At 41.2% G+C, this 20,279-nt stretch overlaps 1 protein-coding gene across 24 annotated transcripts in view; it reads left to right on the top strand.

Moving 5' to 3' along the window:
• TSNARE1 (t-SNARE domain containing 1) overlaps positions 1 to 20,279 on the top strand; it is a 489,936-nt gene that overhangs the window by 325,583 nt on the left and 144,074 nt on the right. The window contains exon 15 of one of the 24 annotated variants that reach the window (XM_075024065.1): positions 2,056 to 2,690. The exons of the other annotated variants lie outside the window; for them this stretch is intronic. Coding sequence (XP_074880166.1) covers positions 2,056 to 2,159 — 104 coding nt within the window. The 3' untranslated portion in view covers positions 2,160 to 2,690. Of the gene's footprint in view, positions 1 to 2,055; positions 2,691 to 20,279 lie in introns of those variants that run through there. 24 annotated transcript variants of the gene reach the window in all.

Below are 20,279 nucleotides of genomic sequence, written 5' to 3'. Positions count from 1 at the left end.
CGTGTGAAACAGGATTGGTTGTTGATGCACAGACATGGGCAGATTAAAGCAGTGTGGTAGATAATCTTACCCAAATCCGAAATCACTATACCACACAAATGTTGAATTATGTTGTATTTCTTGCATTGCTATTATTGTTGTAAGTCAAGAGCTGTTTCCTGAAAGGTTTAGCCATCCCTATCATCTCCAGGATAGGGGAGGAGAGGATGACTAAGACTAGTAGCTCTTCCTTTATCTGAGCAGACTTTTGCCTCTGCTAAGCTGTCAACACTTTTAGGCTGCCTAACATGAAGAAATATATTCAATTCCTTTATGGAATTCTCTTTTCTGGACAAATGCATGAAAATCCAGTGAGATTCATGTGTACACATCCGTGACTAGAGTATGTCCTGTGGGGAAGATGTCTTCATGACCTCAGCTGGTGAGTATCCAGTACCCAGAAACACTGAGTATGAGGTAGCCCTTGTAATTCTTCTTCTGCTTTCACAGCAGCAAATGCTGCTCTTGACAACAAGCCAATCTTCCATTGAAGCTCACTCCTGTTTGTTTGTTGTTTGTTGTTTGTTGTTTTTTTTTTCTCCTCCATAGCATTCTTCATCAGAGCCCATCAGTGATTCATTTAAAATTTTTCATTCCCAGGTCTGTGAGGTCTCTTGGGCTGAAATTGTACGTAGCTTTATTTCTCACTCTTTTCTTTCTTTTTTTTTGGTGTTTTGTGGGGTTTTTTTCCCTCAACCAAACAGAAAATTGCTTTTCAGGGTGAAAAGCTGCCTACCCCTTGTGCTTTTACTCTCAAATCTACCTCAAACTGAGGAATGAACGTGATGAATCAATGGCAAAATGTGTCTTTTTGAAGCACTTAGGAAGAAGGAAGTTCCTTGATACCATTTCATCACTTAAGCTGTTTTTCTCACATTCACAATCAACATTTCCTGTTCTTTCTTTACTGAAGTTCCATAAATGTTTACCTCATATTCAGGGAGAGTTCAGGGGTGGTAATGTGAAAGTCAACATGTCTCACCTTTGAAATCCCATTCTTAATTTGACAGGAAAGTGCAATTCAGGAGCTTCCAGTCCTCCATACAGTCATGAAAAATTAAGGACATCCTTTACCAAACAATGTCCAGAGTGCCAAACTGAATTAGAAATGGAAGAAGTGTTTCCTGTGGACGTTGGGTGTTTTCTGGGTCTTAGCGAACAAAGGATTAATCCAGGCTGAATTATTTCCTCTCCTTGCACAGTTGCCTCATTTTTTTCGTAGTCCAAAATTCAGCAATGAGTTTTGGAAATAAAACGACAAAATAATCTACATTTTCCCCTGACTTCATCCCGAGTGTTTCACTGAGCAAAACAGGCAGCTGCCTCCTCTTCTTTAAGCCGCTGCCCCTTCAGCCCACCAACACCAATCATTGTCACAGCCATGATTTTGGCTTATCAAGGCTGGGTTTTGAGCGTCAGCAAATCTTCCTTCTTTTTTCTGGGGAGAGGGACACACAACCCCTCTCTTCACAAACAGGAAAACATAAAAATTTCACAGTGCTTTTTGGCAGACCGAACACAAGCCTGTTTTGACATTTCCTGAAAATTATTCCTCTGCTTGCTTTGCAGCCTCCAAACAGAAGAACATTGATGGTTTGATGGAGTTTTTCCCCTAAGCGAAGAAATCTGGCCTTGTGACCTATCCTACCTATACCTTTATTCTGCATTTCTAAATCCTTTAGGCCAAAATTGTGAAAATTATGAAAGAACCTAATTCCTGATGGATTAAGTGGGACAGAAAGATTGTACTACTAGTGCAAAACTCGATGTCATATCTAGTATGCTAAAGGATGGTGCCGCAGGGAGAATTTCCTTTGAATAAAGCAGCTTGAAACATAGCCTAATTGAAATACAAGTTTCTTTAATTGCATTAATCAGGCACTTAATAGGATTAAAACAATTGCTCCTTTCTCTTTTATCCTGCAGCTCAGTGCTTTCCTCACACAAATTGCATATTTGTATCTGCTTATTTGCATTTACAGTCATATCTAAAAACCAAACTCTAACTATTTCCAGCTGAGCTCACCTCCCAACAAAGAAAGGTCCAGAAAAGGCAAGCTTCGGAAAGATTTCCTTCTCTATATTTGAAGAGGTGTTTGCTGTTGTGTGCCCAGATGTAGTGACCAAGCCAGATTACAGATGGTTTCTATAATTATATTTACAGCTGAACAAAGGTAACGTTTGGTCCCAGGTTTCCCAGTTTCAATCTGGAATAAATCCAAGTACCAAGGATACTTTGTTGATTTGCTTTGTATTGCTTCTTTTTTTCCTGTTGATAGTGGATTTTTGGAGGAAAAGGTGACTGAAGAAAGAGGAGGAGGTTTAAGTTACTGTTTCACTGTAACAAATTCAGCTTCAACTTCCTCCACTGTAAAGCTGGACTAAGTGCTGAAATCAGTACTTACTCGAACTGTATCTTCAGGGCAGTGAAAGCAGAACTTCACCTATTGTGACTAGCAACAGCCACCCTCCAAAAGTGCTTACACTTTTAATTTTCAGGTGCAACAGATTAAATTATAAGGAACTGTATTTCATTAAAGGCTACAACAGGCCTTTAACAACTCAGAACTCCCCTGAAGGTAGCATTCTTGCAAATGTCATTGAGTTGATCAGATTTTTATAAATTTGTACTTTCGTGGCATTATGTACCATCCCTGCTGTGCTTCTGAGAACTGTAAATTCAATTGTTGATTTTTTTCTCCTTTAAAAGCAGAGTGCTGGTTTTCTGTCAAGTGTCTTTAGATCTATGTGCCTTTGTCCTCCCGGTCTCACATACAGCAGTTGGATGTTTCTATTATATGCTAACATTAATGCAAAAAAGGAAAATGACCTTGAACAAAAAATTAAATCAGTATGTTCTTTCACAATAATTATAAGGGTAGGGTAGAAAGGAAATGTTTGAGCTATTGCAAAATGTTTAAAGGAAAAAGAGATCATTCCAAGTAAAATGTAAATGTATTGTACGTCATTTTTCAACTTTATATCACACCAGCCTGACAATTACATATATAGGTATAGATATATTTCCTTAAACACTCCTTATAACTGCGTAAGTATGAAATAATCTGAATGAAGTCACTGTCTCTTTGAAAGTTTTGTTTCTCATTCACCCTGTACTTGGGTATCAATAACCCCTCTATCCAGAATGGGTGACATCTTCTAAGGCCATGAATAGCTGTAAGGAGAGAGGTTTATTCATTTATTCCAGGCACTGTGGTGGGCCACCTAACAAAGTGCCAGAGTACATCAACGTATTGGTGGCTTTCATTCTGAGAACAAGAAAAAAGAAAATACTATTTCTCCCATCACAGAGTCAGAGAACTGGCATACAAAGGTGGGGTTCACCTAAGCTTATTTTTTTGTAGAGGAAGACTGGGGTTAACCTGGCTAAAACCAGACATGCTCAGGTAAGTATCTCCATCTGAAATGGTTACCTATTCTTGTTTTTTAATCAGGGGACAGAAACAGGCATATTCACAGCAAAATTTGTGGGACATCAGTGCAACAAAACATGGGAGTGATATTTATTTTAAACAAAATTGATCTCAGTTATGCATTCTCACTGATAGTCACTATCTCATAAATTTTGCTCACACTCACACCCACATATCATAATCCATATAACCATAATACCATAATCACTGAGATGTGTGCGTCAAGTAGTATGACCAGGATGACTTTCATGGGGCAGGACAAACAGGACTACCCCAATTTCTTGCTGTATCTCATATTCTTCTACCAAACTTTCAGACAGTCTTTTTTGGTATAAAGACACATTCACTGGTCTTTATCACTTCAAATGTTTTCCATTGTGTCCTTGGTAATCAGTGTATGCCATTTCTGTAATCCGTCCTCTAATGTTTTCTCTGGTACTTTCAACCACAGAAATTTCCATTCATACATCTTTCAAACCACTCTTTGTGTTACAAAGCTCTACAAATTCATCTCATCCTACAGCAGACACCTAAAATTTATCAGGTGAATGGCTGTCTTAGAAAACCTATTTACTCCTCCTGAAAGAGGAGGATATCTAAGTAGGCTACATGTATCTCACTCTGAACTTACGCTAAACCAACTGTCAAGCTTTGCTTCATAAATGCTTGAGAAAGATCAGTGCCTTTAGAAGGTGAGTCATCCTCCCCCATTTTAAAGATCTACTTCAGGATTCAATGACTTGCCCTCTTGAGGACAATTACTTTGGTTAATCACCTGGTTTTTAGACTTCTAAAGTCAAGTGAGTTCAGTCTTACACAATGAACCTTTTGACTTGCCATACCCCAAATTGCACTCTGTAGCACAAATCAGTGAGCAGATGCCCACACTCGTGTACTGGAGGCAGGATAGCAAGATCAGTGCAACTAGTTGTGCCCAAGCTACCAGGCTTTTCTGAAATGCCTGACAAGACACCTTGTTATGCCTCTGACATAGCTATACTGCCTCCTGAATCTAACTGGTATCTCTGCATAGTGCTGAACTATTGGGATATGCTAGCTCCAATGACTGCTACCTTGGATTTTCCAGGATGACTTTCCAGGCATCTCACAAGAGACCTGCAAGCTGACAGTTACCTCTTGCTTTTCCAAGGAAACTTCCTAGTGATGAGAATTGTTCTTCTTCTCCTTTACTGGCCGGATATCACTTCAATATCTCTCACCATGCTATGACCAAACAAATCAGGCTTAATCTTGGAGATTTTTGTCCCAAAGGTCTGAAATAGGAGGTGGAGGGAAGTGAAGGAGTGTTGTAAATATACACCTTTCCTTATAGCCAAATAGGACTAGGTGCAAAGGTTTTTAAAAATTTCCTATTTCAGGACAGGGTCATGACTATGGTCAAGACTGAGAATTACTGAATTTATTTTTCATGGCTTTACTGGTAAAATGACTGACAAACTTCAGGAAAATGCAGATTTTAGTAGTGACCACCAGAGTACCTTTTGGTCCCAGTCTTTCGTGGGTCTTATGTCAGATGAATAGCCCTGCCTTCTGTCCTAAGATTTCCACAGAAATTGATTGGACCTTTAATTGTCAAGAGCTTTGAGCTGATGAATATTGAGTTTTGCCGATGACCACTGAGTTTTTATAATTAGGAGTCTCAGTTGCCAAACTCCCACCAAGCAATTAGGACATTTGACAAAAGACTATGATGTCCTCTGACCACTTAAAATTCTTGCCACATGGACCATGGTCTTAAATACTGGCACTACAAATGTCTATTTTTTAGACATTGTCACTCATGTCCTAAGTGAAAAAAAGTAAAAATGTTCTTTTGTTCATAGGTACCTTCACTTGTAACAGTTGCCACTATCCTATTTCCATTTTTTGCCTCAGTCTATAATATAATCTACAGAGGCCAAAGAGGTTTTCTCTGAGATAGAAAACAAGGGAAAACAGATAAATAATTCCATGGTAAGTTTTGAGGATTTCATTCAAGTAATTTCTGTGCTACAGACTTTTTGACCTTAGTGACATGAGGCAGATCTTCATTGGGAAAGATTTGTCAATAAAGCTGCTGGTGTATGTTTATACTTGTTTGAAGATAGACAAACAAATATGTGGAGAAATAGGTGGTTATACTCATGTTTCTTTGATGAAATGTATCTCATAGCCACAGAACATACATTTTCTGTACCTAGTGGTCTCCCAAGTGAAGTAATTAGTGGTATTATTTATTTTGTTTATTTATTTGTTTGTTTTTAATACAGGGGTATCTGCAGTAAGGTGTTCACCAGTATCTACATAGCCCCAAGAATAATGACTATAAGTGGTATTACTTTACTGAAAAACTATTTCAACACAGATCAGGTCTACCTTCCTAATGATAAATATACTACCCAGTCCCCAAAAAACATTGTGAGGAGAATTACATTAAAAAAATAATAAGCTTGTGAACAGTTCGGGTGTTATAGGAGTAGGATGCATATGTTAGGTAGACTGTCATGTTCTTCTCCTCTTGGGATGTGTTTGTGCATCACCTTCAGGAAGTATATGGCATGTTGTATAGATATGCTTTTGCAAAATCCGTGTCCTTTTGATGTATGTGAAATCATAGTATCATAGGGGTCTCTTCTGTCAAGCTGAAACTATACAGCTGCTCCCTGCGACGTTTAGTTCTTTTTATGTAGCTGGCTTGCAGAAGGAAATGTATGTATCTATTCCGCTACGAATGGATGTTTCAGCAGGTGTCAGGTCATAAAATCACTTTACACCACTTCTTCGAGGCAGTTTATGATCACTGGATATTGTGCCTTTGGTCCATGATATGGGGCATTGCCATATTGATTAAATGCCTTAGGCTGTTACAGGGGAAAAAAAATAAGGATATTTAATCAATAGACCTGCACTTTAGTTACTGTTCCTGTCAGGCTGGAACAGAAATAGCTCAAGAAAGGGGCAGCTTCTCATACAATTTGAGGGAGTTAAAGTTTGAAGTAAGCTAAATAATGCCTTTCTAGACCTGTGAGGGAAGATAATCAACTTAGCAATTGCAAGTGCGGAGATTGAGTTGCCAGATCAGTCTGGCTTAAGCATTCAGAAGGGTTGAGAAGGGACTTCAGGCCTTAGAAGGGAGTCCCAAAGAAACCATGGCTTAAACATGAGTGGAATAAATGCTGCTGGTTGCCAGTGATGTCCTGATCCTGAATGTTATATCTATGAGGATTAACTACCTCTCAGCTAAAGCATCTCATTTAGTGAGATAGTTCAGGGGACGAGTCTCTCCACATCTGTGCTCTAGTAAAAGGGAAGAAGCAGTTTTCCCAAGACAGCCTAACTTTGTTATTGAATCTCATGACTGTGGTGTTTTCTTGCCATTGTTTACCAGTTATTACGTCAAGACCTACACCTTTGGATATACTCCCTTGACTATTGTCAAGTGGGTGCCTTTAGATGCCTTCTTTGTAAATACCTACTTTCACATTTATAGTCAACACACAGCAACACACACTTTTAGGACACAGTTTGTTCCATCTATTTTCAATGTTTACCCTTGGCTGAGAGGGGCCACAACATTCTTATTCTACTATTGCCTGTCTGCTCCCACTGACCAAAACATGAGCCTAGGTTGACTGGTTCTGAAGAAGATTTTCACCCAGTAGAAATCTAGGACAGGTCAGTCCTCCTTAAGATGCAGGAGGAGGTTTTAATTCTGCATTGGAATGGTCAAGAATAGACATCTCTTTCTGCTACATTTTAAAATGGATATGGAAAAATTCCAGGCTGGAAACAATATCATATATGAAAAAACTAGAGGTGTATATAGATTATCAGAATGAAGACTTAGAGGAAACTTTATTACACTGAACTTGTACTGTCCTTGCAGGAAAATACTGAGCATTCAGGGTTCTCAAATGTAGTAGAGAAAAAAACTTAACAAGAATCAATGCCTAGAAGCTGGAGCCAGACACTTTCTGGGTGGAGGGAAGACATTTACTTCATTATTTCTAACTGTAAGTGTAATGAAAAACTGGTGGAAATTACTAAGGGAGCAGAAGGCTTTTCGTCTTCTGATGTATTCCAATCCAGCGTGGTTGCCTTACTGAATTTTAGCTTTCTCTAAGGAAGTGATTTATACCTGATGCATAGGAAACATGTGATGCAAAGGCAGACAACCTAGATTAATTAAGATGACCTAATTGTCCCTTCTCATCCCCAGTCTGTGGGAATTCAGAATAATTTTTTTTTTTTTTTTTTAGAAAAGTAACACAAAACACTGTGTCTAATTCTCTTTGTGCAAACACAGATCTTACATGGCGACTGAGGTGTACCTGGTATTTACTGTCTGCCTCTACTTATGTATTTTACTAGAGCATAAGAAAGGAATTGTCTCTTAAGTAGGGTTCTTTGAGCTTGGTACGCTTCAGTCATTACTGCTTGGGGTGGAAAGGACTGATGTATGTATTCATGAACAAATACAGCTTGACAGCATACAAGCTGTTAAGACAACCTGACCTTTGTGTGTCTACTCTATGAACAGTAAGCTCAATTAGCTGTAATGCTTCCAGGTCCTGTACCACCATTAGGAAATGCCTTATTCAGCTAAAGCTGTGATTTTTTTTTTTTTTTTTTTTTTTTTTATTTTGGTCAGTGTAAAAAGCATTAAAAGATCTATTGTAAATACTGCCAGCACTAAGGGGAAGATTCTCATATTCAGCAAGGTCTGAAAATTAATTAGCTTTATTCCTTAAATACAAAATAAATACATTCTCCATAGCCAAAAGCTTCAGGGCTGAGTTTTAGCCAGTTGGGTTAACGCCGACATGAGAGCTCTGGCTGCTGTTGGAAACATTTTGTTGTAGAGTTTGGGCTGGTACAGTCAGTTTAGAGATCAGCTGAAATCACCCAACTCTTTCTACAAAGGCAAGGGGAGTGTTAAAAAGAAAAAAAGGCTAATATATAGGACAGCGGACAGTGAGTCTAGAGTATGCATGGTCTGTCAGTAGCTTACATGTCCTCATATATCATTTAAATGCCTCAGTTTACCCCTCTCTGAAGGGATCTTGTGATCCCTTGTGTTGTATGTAAGTGATTTAGCAAGGTCCTCGACATCATCATAGCATTTCCAGAGACTTCCAGTATCTGAGGGACAAGAAGCAAAGATAGAGTGTTGATTTTTGTTGGAGCAGAATGGAGGAACACTACAGTGAAAATGAAATTGTTTTCTATGAGTGGTTTCATGGATTTTGAGGGAGTGCAAGATGAATTTGCTTAGATACTGGAGCTCTGAGGCGTGCTGGGGTGACAATCCATGGAGAGCTTCCTATGATTTTGATGCAGAATGTTTTTGCGATTCATAGGAGCTATGTACCTTTGAGGAGCTGGAGAAACAACAGGGTTTGTATGCTGTCCACATCGTACAGAATTCAAGAAATGCTTGTTTTGTGTCCATTTCTTACATAACATTATACTTTAGTGCCTCTGAAACAAAGCTAGACCTCCATCATGGTAGATATATTACAGAAGAAAATCTCCTCCTGAGGGAATTCACATTTTAAATAGACTAGACACTCAAAGGAGAAGGAAAGAGTATATACAGCTCTGATTTGCAGACAGCTAATGGAACGTCAAAGGTTGTGTACGGAACCTGTAACACATCAGGAGATAGACACCAGACTTCTGCGGTATGCCTTTATTGATAAATAACATAGGGCAGGGACCGTTCTCTAGCCCCAAAGCTAGTTGAGCGTGTGTCCTTTTAGGATGGCTGCAAGCAAACAGGGCGGCTGCAACATGTATGCCCATTTGCAGTGGTTGCTGACCTATATTAACCTTGTGACATTGCTCAGGAGATGTCTGGAAAAGTGTTATTTTGCCCAATCCAAAACTTCTCCAACTACTCGAACAATTTAACTCTGAAAAAATTCAGAGCAGTGCTGGGGCCCCGTGTTGTTTATTGGTACTGATGTGGTCACTGGATCATTGTTCTGAGCTTCCACTAGATGTTCAGCCTTCATCTTTCTTTCCTGTACTTCCGTTGGGCTTTTGTTTGTTTGTTTGTTTTGGGTGTGGGTTTTTTTCTTTTCCTAGTTTATTTGGAAAACTGGAGGTATCAAGAGAGATAATGGCATTTAATGCTAATTGCTATGTCTTATCGGTATTACAGCAGTCCAGGACATAGATCGCTGAAGATCAATTCAGTTCCTAAACAAAAGTTTTAGTGCTGCTTGAGACATTTCAGTGGTTTCAAGATACCCCAAATTATATCCATCTGCGTCAGATGAGGTACCTGACCTAGGGCAGACTCGTGCCTTTCTGGATAAGCAGTCGGAGGCCAGGTGGGATGTCCTAAAATCTTTCAAATGCCACTAGACTCCTAGACATCTGAACTGAGCCCCAAAATTCAAAACCTGCTCCTTTTCCTCTTGCTGTTACCTGAGGGGCTGACTACCCGGGTACATGCTGTTCCCCACCACTTCTTAACCAATACCTTGCTAAAAAGACGTTATGGATACCTTGTCCTGATTCTCTGCTGTCACAGTTTTCAACAGCATAGATAGTTACTTTTTTGTGTACTGTGTTCCTGAGGTTTTGGATTGTCTTCCCTGTATTCATCATACATTTCTCAATGCTTAATTTTTCTTCACTGGGCACACAAATACTTTTGAAGTTTTGTCTTAAATTAGCATCATAGCTTCTCAGTAGGAGAAAGAGAAGAGAGATTAATCCAGTTTTAAGAGCTGTTCCTCAGTCACTCTGCATTGATTTGTGCAGAACTGTCCTTTTAATTCTGTTTTCTGTCTGACTTCTCATAGCCTTCTGATGAAAGCCAGTCTTCAAGCGCAGGGTTTGATTTACATTGATTATTCCCTTTGTTGTCTTTCTGTGACCCCTTTTGAACTCTGAACTCAGAGTTGTGGTTCGGTTGGGAAGGGCTTTTATTCCTATCGCACTGACTATAACTATGGATAAAACAGTTGAATGTGACAGGCATCTGATCTTGCTTCTGTGCAAATGAAGGAAAAAACTTCCCACCCTATATTAAACTACAGTTTGTTTCTAAACAAGAAATATATTAACAACAGACATCAAACTGTTTGCATTTAGAGGCTGTGGGATGAGAGAGACGAGCAAAAAACGTGCATGCCTCATTTGACACAGTTTGGGTAATTGTGTAGGCAAAGGCAAAGATCTACAGATCTCATATTCTAGATATATTAGCGCTTCCATAAAGAAGCATTTGCTGCAGTATGTGTTGTAAAACTGTCGTGTTTCATTTCAAGGTGAGAATGTGTGGTAAACACTTTTTTATTCCATTTCAGCAATGGAAGCTTTGTGGGCGATTGGTAACAGTTAGCATGGATTTACCAAGGGTAAATCACGCCCAACCAACTTGATTGCCTGCTATGATAAGATAACTGGATTTGGGGGTGAGAGGAGACCAGTGGATATAATTTGCCTCAACTCTAGCAAGGCTTTCTTGAATACGTTATTTCTGTATCCAAGTTAGGAAGTTACGGTCTGGATAGGTAGGCAACTTGATGGGTAAAAACTGGCTGGATTGGACTCAGAGGGTAGTGGTTAATGGGTCAAAGTATACCTGGAGACCTGTAATGAGCAGAGTGCTGCAGGGGGCTGTCCTGAGACCTGTCCTGTGTAACATCTTCATCAATAACATCGAAGAGGTGATGGAATGTGCTCTCAATGACTCTAAACTGGGGGAGGACCGGTTGGTACACTGAAGGACAGGGCTGCCATCCAGAAAGACCTGGACAGGACTAAGGAATGGGCTGGCCAGAATCTGCCAAAATTCAAGGACAAATGCAGTCCTGCACATGGGAAGGATTAATCCTTTGCAACAGAACATGCTGTCACTGACTGGTTGAGGAGCAGCTTTAGGTAAAAGGCCCTGGGGTGCTGGTGGAAAGTGAGTTTAGGATGAACAAGCGATATGCCCTGGCAGCAAGGAAGGTATCATGAGCTGTGTGAGCAGAAGCACAGCCAGGAGATTGAGGGAAGTGATTATCTCCCTCGCCTCAACACTTGTTAGCCTATATCTAGATTGTCCATCCAGCTTTGAGACCCTCAATACAAGACATTGTTCAAATGGATCAGGTTCAGGAGGGGCCATCGAGATGGTCAGGGCTGGAGCAGTTGTCTGGTGCCTGGTGTGAGATGGGGCTCGTCCAGCCTGGAGAAAGGATGTCTTTGGAGGGACCTCAGAGCAGCTCCCTATACCTATGGGGAAGATCATCAGGAAGACCAAGCCACATTCTTCACAGTGGTGCATATGAGAGACAACAGATATTAACTGAAACAAAACACGTTCAGACTGCATCTAAGGAAAATCTTTTCTCCCTAATGACGGTCAAATATTGGAAGAGGCTGCCCAGAGAGGTTGTGCAGTGTCCATTCTTGGAGGGTTTCAAATCCCAAATGGAGAAAGCCCTGAGCAACTTCATCTGACCTCATAGATGACCCTACTTTCAGCAGGAGGTTGGACTACAAATTAGAAACCTCCTGAGGTCTCTTCCAGCCTGAATTATTCTGTGATCCTATGGATGGCTCCTGCATGCATGAAACTTTGCAGGGTGCTCGGCAGTGATACAACTATGAAGCACCATGCAAAAGAAAAATGATACCAGTAGGCTTTGTAAAGTTAATATGGAGAACAATTTTGATTAGTTTTGTTGCCTTAGTACCTTGTTCATCTGTTTAATACATTTTTGAAAGATACACAAAGTGTTAATTTGTCTATTAGTGTTTTCTTTGGAACACAAATAGTAACTACTAATAATGTGTGCCTAAATGCAATTACAGCTAATAAATCAAGGAATAGTTTTCCCAGATTTTATATACTTATTTTCTCTGGGCCTTTTTACTTTTTCTTTGTCCATCTCAAATATATGTGTTCCCTTTGGCTAACCCAGAAATTTTTGGAAATTTCTGCTTTGAATAAAATGCATCTTTCCATATAAAAGCAATGAATCCAGATACAGCACATAATACCAGTTTTCAGCAGGAGCAAGATCAAGTTATCAGGCTATAAAAAAACCAATCCTTATCTACTCTTCTTAGCAGTAGAATAATTCATAAATGTAATTTACTGAATCTTTGGAAGACCAGCAGGACATAGTCAGGACTGTATTATGTGACCTTCATCAGAAAAGAAAAATGGTATATTTCTTTGATATTAACTGTTTCTGAACCCAGACTGTCAGTGCATTTGAACTTGAACAGATGGCTTCTAAATAGTGAATATGGCTGACATTTTCATAGCAATGTAACATTTATGTTATTTTGTGGGGAAAAAGGAAAATGGAGATAAGTATTATTTTCTGTCCTAATTGAGTACCCAATCCAGCCCTGACCACCTTTGAGCTTTAGAGTGATACATCATCACATAAGGGTCTGATCCAGGATCTTGGATCCATGGGACCATCACACTTTGGGGAGCTTTGGATGCGAAAGTGTTCCCTGTTCTGTAATCCACCAAAGTCATATTCTTGATTCAAACTTAGGCAGGCTCCAGGAAAATGAAAAATAAATGCAAGTATAAACATAGTGGATTGAAAACATCTCTACTCTATGTCATTATTGTCTTTTACGTCATATGAAATGTATGATCCGATCAGCTGGTCCATCTGCACATAACCACAGGCTGTTTAGAGAGGTATGCCAAGAAAATCCCAGTCATTTCCACCAACTCCTCTTCACTTGGACTTCCCTGCTGTGAACAATGATTTTATATGGCCATCAAAATAGCTGTTGGACTGGTGCCATGATATCCAACTTGCTCTTGCCAGTGAGGACAGACTGTGGAGCTGTGGTGTGGTTGTTGCAACTGCTGGAGCTCCTCCTTCCCGCTGAAAATCCTGCCCATCCACAGATCCTACCTGTTACAAGGTCCTCTGCCTGTTTTGCCCTCTGGATTGCATCATATTGATGATAGAAAAATAGGAGAGAGAACTGAAGACCTGAAAAGTATCAAAGCAGTCAGGGTCATGGATACTGATTTTTGCTTTTGAAAACTGATGATCATAGAATCATTTAGGTTGGAAAAGACCCTTAAGATCGAGTGCAACCATTAACCTAGCACTGCTGAGTCCACCACTAAACCATGTCCCTAAGTGCCATGTGTGTCTCTTAAATACCTCCAGGGATGGTGACTCAATCACTCCCCTAGGAAGCCTGTTCCAATGCTTGACAACACTTTCGGTGAAGAAATTTTTCCTGATATCCAATCTAAACCTCCCCTGGTGCAGCTTGAGGCGGTTTCCTCTCGCTCTGTCACTTCTTACTTGGGAAAAGAGACTGATACCCCCCTGTTGTGGTTTAAGGCCAGCCAGCAACAAAGCACCATGAAGCTGCTCACTCACTTCTCCCTCCCATGGGTGAGGACAAGAAAATATAAAGAAAAGCTCATGGGTCAAGACAAGGACAGGGAGGGATCAGTTATGGTCACGGGCAAAAAGACAGGCTCAACTTGGGGGAAAATAAACCAAAATCAATTTAATTTACTACCAATCAAATTAAAACAAGGATAATGAGAAGTAAAACCAAACCTGAGAACAGCTTCCCTCCACCCCTCCCTCCTTCCCACCTCAACTCCACTCCCAGATTCTCCACCTCCTCCCCCTGGTGGCACAGGGGGATGGGGAATGAGGGATGGGGTCGGTTCCTCACACCTTGTCTCTGCCGCTCCTTCCTCCTCAGGGGGAGGACTCCTCACTTGTCCCCTGCTCCATTGTGGGGTCCCTCCCACGGGAGACAGTTCTTCATGAATTGCTCTGGCCTGGGTCCTATCCATGGGCTGCAGTCCTTCAGTCCCAGCCTGCTCCAGCGCAGGCTTCCCCACAGAGCGGCGGCCATCCTGGGGGGCATCCATCCCCCTGCTCCGGCGTGGGCTCCTCTCTCCCCGGGCTGCAGGTGGGCATCTGCTCCCCCGCTCCCCTCCGTGGGCTGGGGGGGGACAGCCTGCCCTCTGGTCTCACCACGGGCTGCGGGGGCATCCCCTCCTCCTTCACTGACCTCAGGATCTGCACAGAAGTTCCTCCCACATTCCAATCCCCTCACTCACTGCAGGTTCCCCCTCTTAAATCTGTTCTCCCACAGGTGTTTCCACTGTCACTGATGGGCTCAGCCTGGGCCACAGGTGGGTCCGACTTGGAGCCAGGGAAGCTTCTAGCAGCTTCTCACAGGAGCCACCTCTGCAGCCTCTCCCCTGCTACCAAAACCCCACCACACAAACCCAAAATACCACCTCGCTACACCCTCCTTTCAGGTAGTTGTAGAGAGCGATAAGGTCTCCCCTCAGCCTCCTTTTCTCCAGGCTAAACAACCCCAGTTCCCTCAGCCGCTCCTCACAGGACTTGTGTTCTAGACTCTTCACCAGCTTCGATATTCTTCTTTGGACGCGCTCCAGCACCTCCATGTCTTTCTTGTAGTGAGGGGCCCAAAACCGAACACAGGACTCGAGGTGCAGCCTCACCAGTGCCGAGTACAGGGGAATGATCACCTCCCTGCTCCTGCTGGCCACACTATTTCTGATACAGGCCAGGATGCCGTTGGCCTTCTTGGCCACCTGGGCACACTGCTGGCTCGTATTCAGCCGGTTGTCGACCAGCACCCCCAGGTCCTTTTCCACCGGGCAGCTTTTAGCCACCCAAGCCTGTGGTGTTACATGGGGTTCTTGTGACCCAAGTGCAGGACCCGGCACTTAGCTGTGTTGAATCTTATACAGTTGGCCTTGGCCCATCGATCCAGCCTGTCCAGATCCCTCTGTAGAGCCTTTCTACCCCCAAGTAGATCAACGCTCCCACCCAACTTGGTGTCTTCTGCAAACTTAACTGTGGGTGCACTCGATCCCTTCATCCAGATCATTGATAAAGATATTACAGAACTGTCCCTAATACTGAGCCCTGGGGATAATAAACCTATACAGATTGTTTTCTGAAAGAGACCCAGGTCGACAGGAGCTAGTGCTGTTTGCCAGGACTCAAAGGAATTCAATTCAAAGGAATTGTTTTCTTTCACTTAGAAAGTTGGGGAGTTTTGTCCTTGTCATCCTTCCCCTCTCCCAGCTGCCATTCACCTGAGCCCTTCTGAAAGTTGAAGCTACAGCAATTGCAACACAGACACTGCAAAGCTGAGAATCCACAAATGGATATAACTGTGAAGAGGATGTAGAAATGACTTCAGCGATTCCTTCTGGTCCATGCTGAGAGAAGTGAAAATTTAAGTGTGCCATAAATAGTATATGTACACTATACAATATAGACATATAAAATGCCCACTTGTATTTTGATCAGTTGGTAACAGTTATGCTTTAAATATACATAAGTAACATATGGTGATTATGGCAATGTTGTTTTAATGAAGCCTTAATTGAAGTGAGTTGCTGTACTGTAAGGAGAAAGGCTAACAAGCAAGATCAAATGAGCAGGAGGGAGACCAACCCAGGGTTTCTGAAGCTGAGGTCTGTATTTTACCAGTAAAGCTAGAGGCACTGGAAGAGTTTTAAAAGAGAGTTTTAATTTTCAAACAAAAGTAAGCCTAAGATTTTTAACTTTCCAAATAGATTTAAGCAAATGAAGAAGCATGTCACATTTGATATGCTCGCCATTGTCCCTTCAGACTTAATTAAGTATCACTAAAGTCTATAAGATAAAGCAATATTTAATCCCATATCTGTAGCTTCCTCCCCTTGGACGGCATTTTCAACAGCAAAAATTAGCAAAGACTCAGCCTATGGCACTACATCAACTTCCACCACTTGACAGTCCTGTCCTTTGTGACGTTGACTCTGATTGATTTTATTGAAATGCATTCGTTTCCCTCTCACTCCTTTTATCTCGGCACACTGTGATGGAGCTACGCTACAGTAAGGTGGATGTCATAGTATTCTGCCTTGTGCATCAACAACAACACTGTCATTTAATACTTTTTTATAATCTCTGTGACTGATGAGGATGTGCGAAGGAGAAAGGACGGACATCTAGATAATCATATCCCTCTTGAAGTTTATAACACTGGCTCTTAGAAAAAAAGCTTTTGCCATATACAATGATAGAATTTGTCCTAGATGAAGAAAGAAATGTGGAAAGTAAAATGATTATATTCATGGTCACTTTTCTGATTGCAACAGCAACGAGAGAGAGAGAGAGAACTACTAAAAATAACTTTATGCATAAGAAATCAGTCTAGCCAGAGCCAAATATGCTATGCATTGTCTTTCCAAACACACTGAACAGGCACTTGAATCCATCAGGTATGGAATGAATCTCTTAACACTTTGACACGACCACGGTTCAGTCTGTATAGTGGTAACCTTAAGTTGCCCACAAGAGCGTTCCCATAATCATCACACTTTTTGTCTCAGTGTAAAAAAAATACGGTGTGAAAGAATCCTTTATTCTAATATCAATTTCAATCTCAAATAGATAGTTCCAGACTAGAGAATATTAACTTCGAAATGGCCAAAAAAAAAAAAAAAAATCTGCAAGGAAAGCATTGTTCATTCACGTATCTAATGCTCCCAGGTGTTGGGAAAATCAAGCTTTTTCCAAAACTTTTTATTTGTGGGACACTGCAGTCAAGATGTTACACCTTAACAGTTTACTATGTTCCAAACTAATTCTCTAGGGAATATGGGCAAGGTAAACATTCCCAGAGAGGTGAAAGGAACTTCAGCCTTTCATGACCTCCTTGAGAAAAGACCACAGGACTTTGTTTGCCTGTTTTCCACTGACTATGAAATGAAACACCCTCCAGAGATCCACAGAAGTGATTGGATAGAGATCCCTTAACCCCTGTGGCCAAAACAGAGTTTCAAATGGCTGAGGACAAATGTAAAGACTTCTCTCCCATTACCTTTTCCAGCCAGTTTTCCTTTTGGATTTGAATTTCTAGTAATCAAGGTGGTTCTTTTTCTTTTAAACCTCCCTTCTTCTCCTTTCCACCTTGTCTACAGACATCTTGGGTTTATGCCCATGTCATCTGCGGTTCTGCCATCTGTGTGTCCTGTCTGCATTGTATAAATTTACAACCATTTGGCTGGTTTCTATCAAAATGGCCAAAATGGAAATCTTCAGTTTTACATTCCTACAAATTTTTGCAAAAATCTGTACCCAGGTAGAGGAGAAATACTATTAATACCTCCAACAAGGGAATGGCTACAGGGCAAGTTCGTTCCCTGTTAGATGTGAAATAACCCACACAACAGAAGGCTTGTGAAAAAGAGCTTTGATAGCGTTGGTGCTCTCTGAGTTACTAAATTCTGAAGTAAGCTTTAAAATTGAGCCACCATTACTACAGTGGAGAGCATGAAACAAATGGGCTGACTATGCACACCTGATTCTGCACTAGATGTGCTGTTGTGGTTGTGGTGCTCTGAGTTACAAGCCAGACAGACTTTGTAGTGAAGGTCATATCTTTTATTAGGCTGACACATATACCTAGGAAAAAAAAAAAAAACAACAACAAAACCCAGACACTCTTTTAGGAGCACAAACCCTTGGAATGGCCTGAAGAATGGCTCATGTGCCTGAAAGGTTTCTGCCTCTTCCCTCAGCTATTTCCATCACTCTAATAAAAGATACGTGCTATTGCACAAAGCTTGTTTGGCTGACATCATACTGATCTAAATTAGGAGAAAGATGAATTGAGGAAACAGTGTCCAGACAGGGAAAAAGAAAAAAAAAAGAAGAAAAAAATATTATTTAGAAATTTCAGCATCAGACCCTAAAGGTTTGTGCTTTTTTTTTTTTTTTAATATTTAAATCTCACATTATGATGATGCATGCAGCATTGACAGAGACAGCCAGGGTTTAGTTACAAGAATAGTCAGTTTTATGGCTATAATTTTTTCCCCTCACTTGCAAAAAGTCCTCAGCTCTCTGATTGAGCACACATGCAAATAAAAACTGTACAAATGAGGAGGTGGCTGTAGCGGTGATGTGTAGGTACCAAGAGATTATCCATTTAATAGAGCCAAACACCTGGCTATTTAATAGAGGTCACCAGCTAAATCACTTAGAAATGGCTTAGGCAGGCATGTGGAAGCAGGGCTGAATTAGAAATAAGTGAATCCTAGCTTTGGCCACAAATGTGTGGAAAATGAAACTAAATTAAGTTGCTTCAGCCCTTTCACTGGCACAAACTGATATAAATTGGTTTCATTAAAAAACCCTAACATATTTTAAGGCTGCAGTCCTAACCTATTATGTTTTGTGTGGTTGCCGAGAGCTAGTAGCTTAGTGGCATTTTATGTAGAAAATGAACAGGGGACAAATAGAATTTTATTGCTTTCTAAATGAAAAGGCTGGGAAGTTTTAGAATAAAATTGATTTTCACATCTGGAAAAGTTCGCCTTATCATTAGCTCTGTGCTTGCTCTCTCTCTCTTTCTCTACTTATTTTTCACTCCATTGTTTTCCACTTATTTTGCAAGGCAGCCCTGTAATTTCCATTCTCATTCATTCATGTTCCCAAATTGTGTTTTTCTTTTCCAAGTGCAACATTTGAAAATGTTTGCACAGGGGCTGCTCATCTGAACTGTAACTTGGATGAGGTGGTACAGGCAGTGGTCTCTGTCTTTTATCGTCTCATACCTATGGATATAATATTTACAAAGTGGTTTTGGAGCATTTTCAGAAACCCTGACTGCATTTAAAGGAGTCTTTATAAGCTCCATGATCCACTGGTCTTCCCAATATACCAGTACGTCCTAAGGAAAATGCAGTACAATACAGCATTATACAGAAATAGAAGAACTTATATGGCACCTGAACTTGCATAGAAACAGCATGCTCATACAGAAGGGTTTATTAGCTTAGGTTATGCACCTTCTTGCAGCTTTTGTGAGAGCTGGGTGGCTTGGCATCTTTTCAAGAAACTCACACAACACACTGACTTTTTGCCGCTTGCATGAGACTCCTCATGCGCTCATCCAAAGATCACTGCTTTTCCCACATTTTATCCCTGTTTAGAAACCACATGTGCTCTATTTTGCAGCGGTAATTTGGCTCAAAGTGTATAGAATAGCATATCATGATGCCAAACTTCATTTCTTGTAAATTGGCAAGTGCCAGTTTAGTAAGGAAAGGGCTAAGGGAGTGGGTGCTCCCTTCCACTTATCCCATAACGTGGAATGAGTTGGGCTCTGTGCCGCGTGATGAAGGAAAAGGTACGCTGTTTTCTATTGCACATCACAGAAACATTGTGCCCTGAACTGGGTGCTCCTTAGAGAAGGGCCAGCTCACTGGTGAGGCTCTGGAAAGTGTCAAGCACTTGTGGTTACTACGATACCTCCACCGTAAAGAGAAGAGCAGCTTTTCCACCAACTGCTGCTTCAGCTTCTGGGCAGGGTCCAGGATGGCAGCGCCTGTGGATGTCTTCTCACCTAGAGGCAACCCAAGGTTGCTCGATGTGTCTCGTGCCTCTTTGAGCAACAAATGGGGCGATATGTCCAGCTGATATTACTGGCACGAGATTTTCAGATCTAAGGATGTCCCTCAGGCATATTCTGGGATGGAATCACTCTCCCAGGGAGGTGCACATTGTGATGCCTCTATGTGGCAGGACGTTTGGAAAGCAAGTGATGGTCCATGGAGTGTTAGAAGAGCATGGACTGAAGTCACATTACATGGTTCAGCTTGCTGAAAAAACTGAGGCATACCTGCCTTTAATCTGTAGATGGTGAGGAGGCCACCCCCCATCAACGTAGACTATTAATTGGGGTGCTTTATGCACCTTGCTGAGCCACGTTGAGCTAGCTAGAGCTTGAGTTCTCATCAGTTCCAATGTC

This window comes from Buteo buteo, chromosome 3, assembly GCF_964188355.1.
Source record: "Buteo buteo chromosome 3, bButBut1.hap1.1, whole genome shotgun sequence".
Taxonomy (NCBI): Eukaryota; Metazoa; Chordata; class Aves; order Accipitriformes; family Accipitridae; genus Buteo; species Buteo buteo.
The sequence above is the reverse complement of the archived record's forward strand: the minus strand, read 5'-3'. Positions and strand labels throughout refer to the sequence as shown.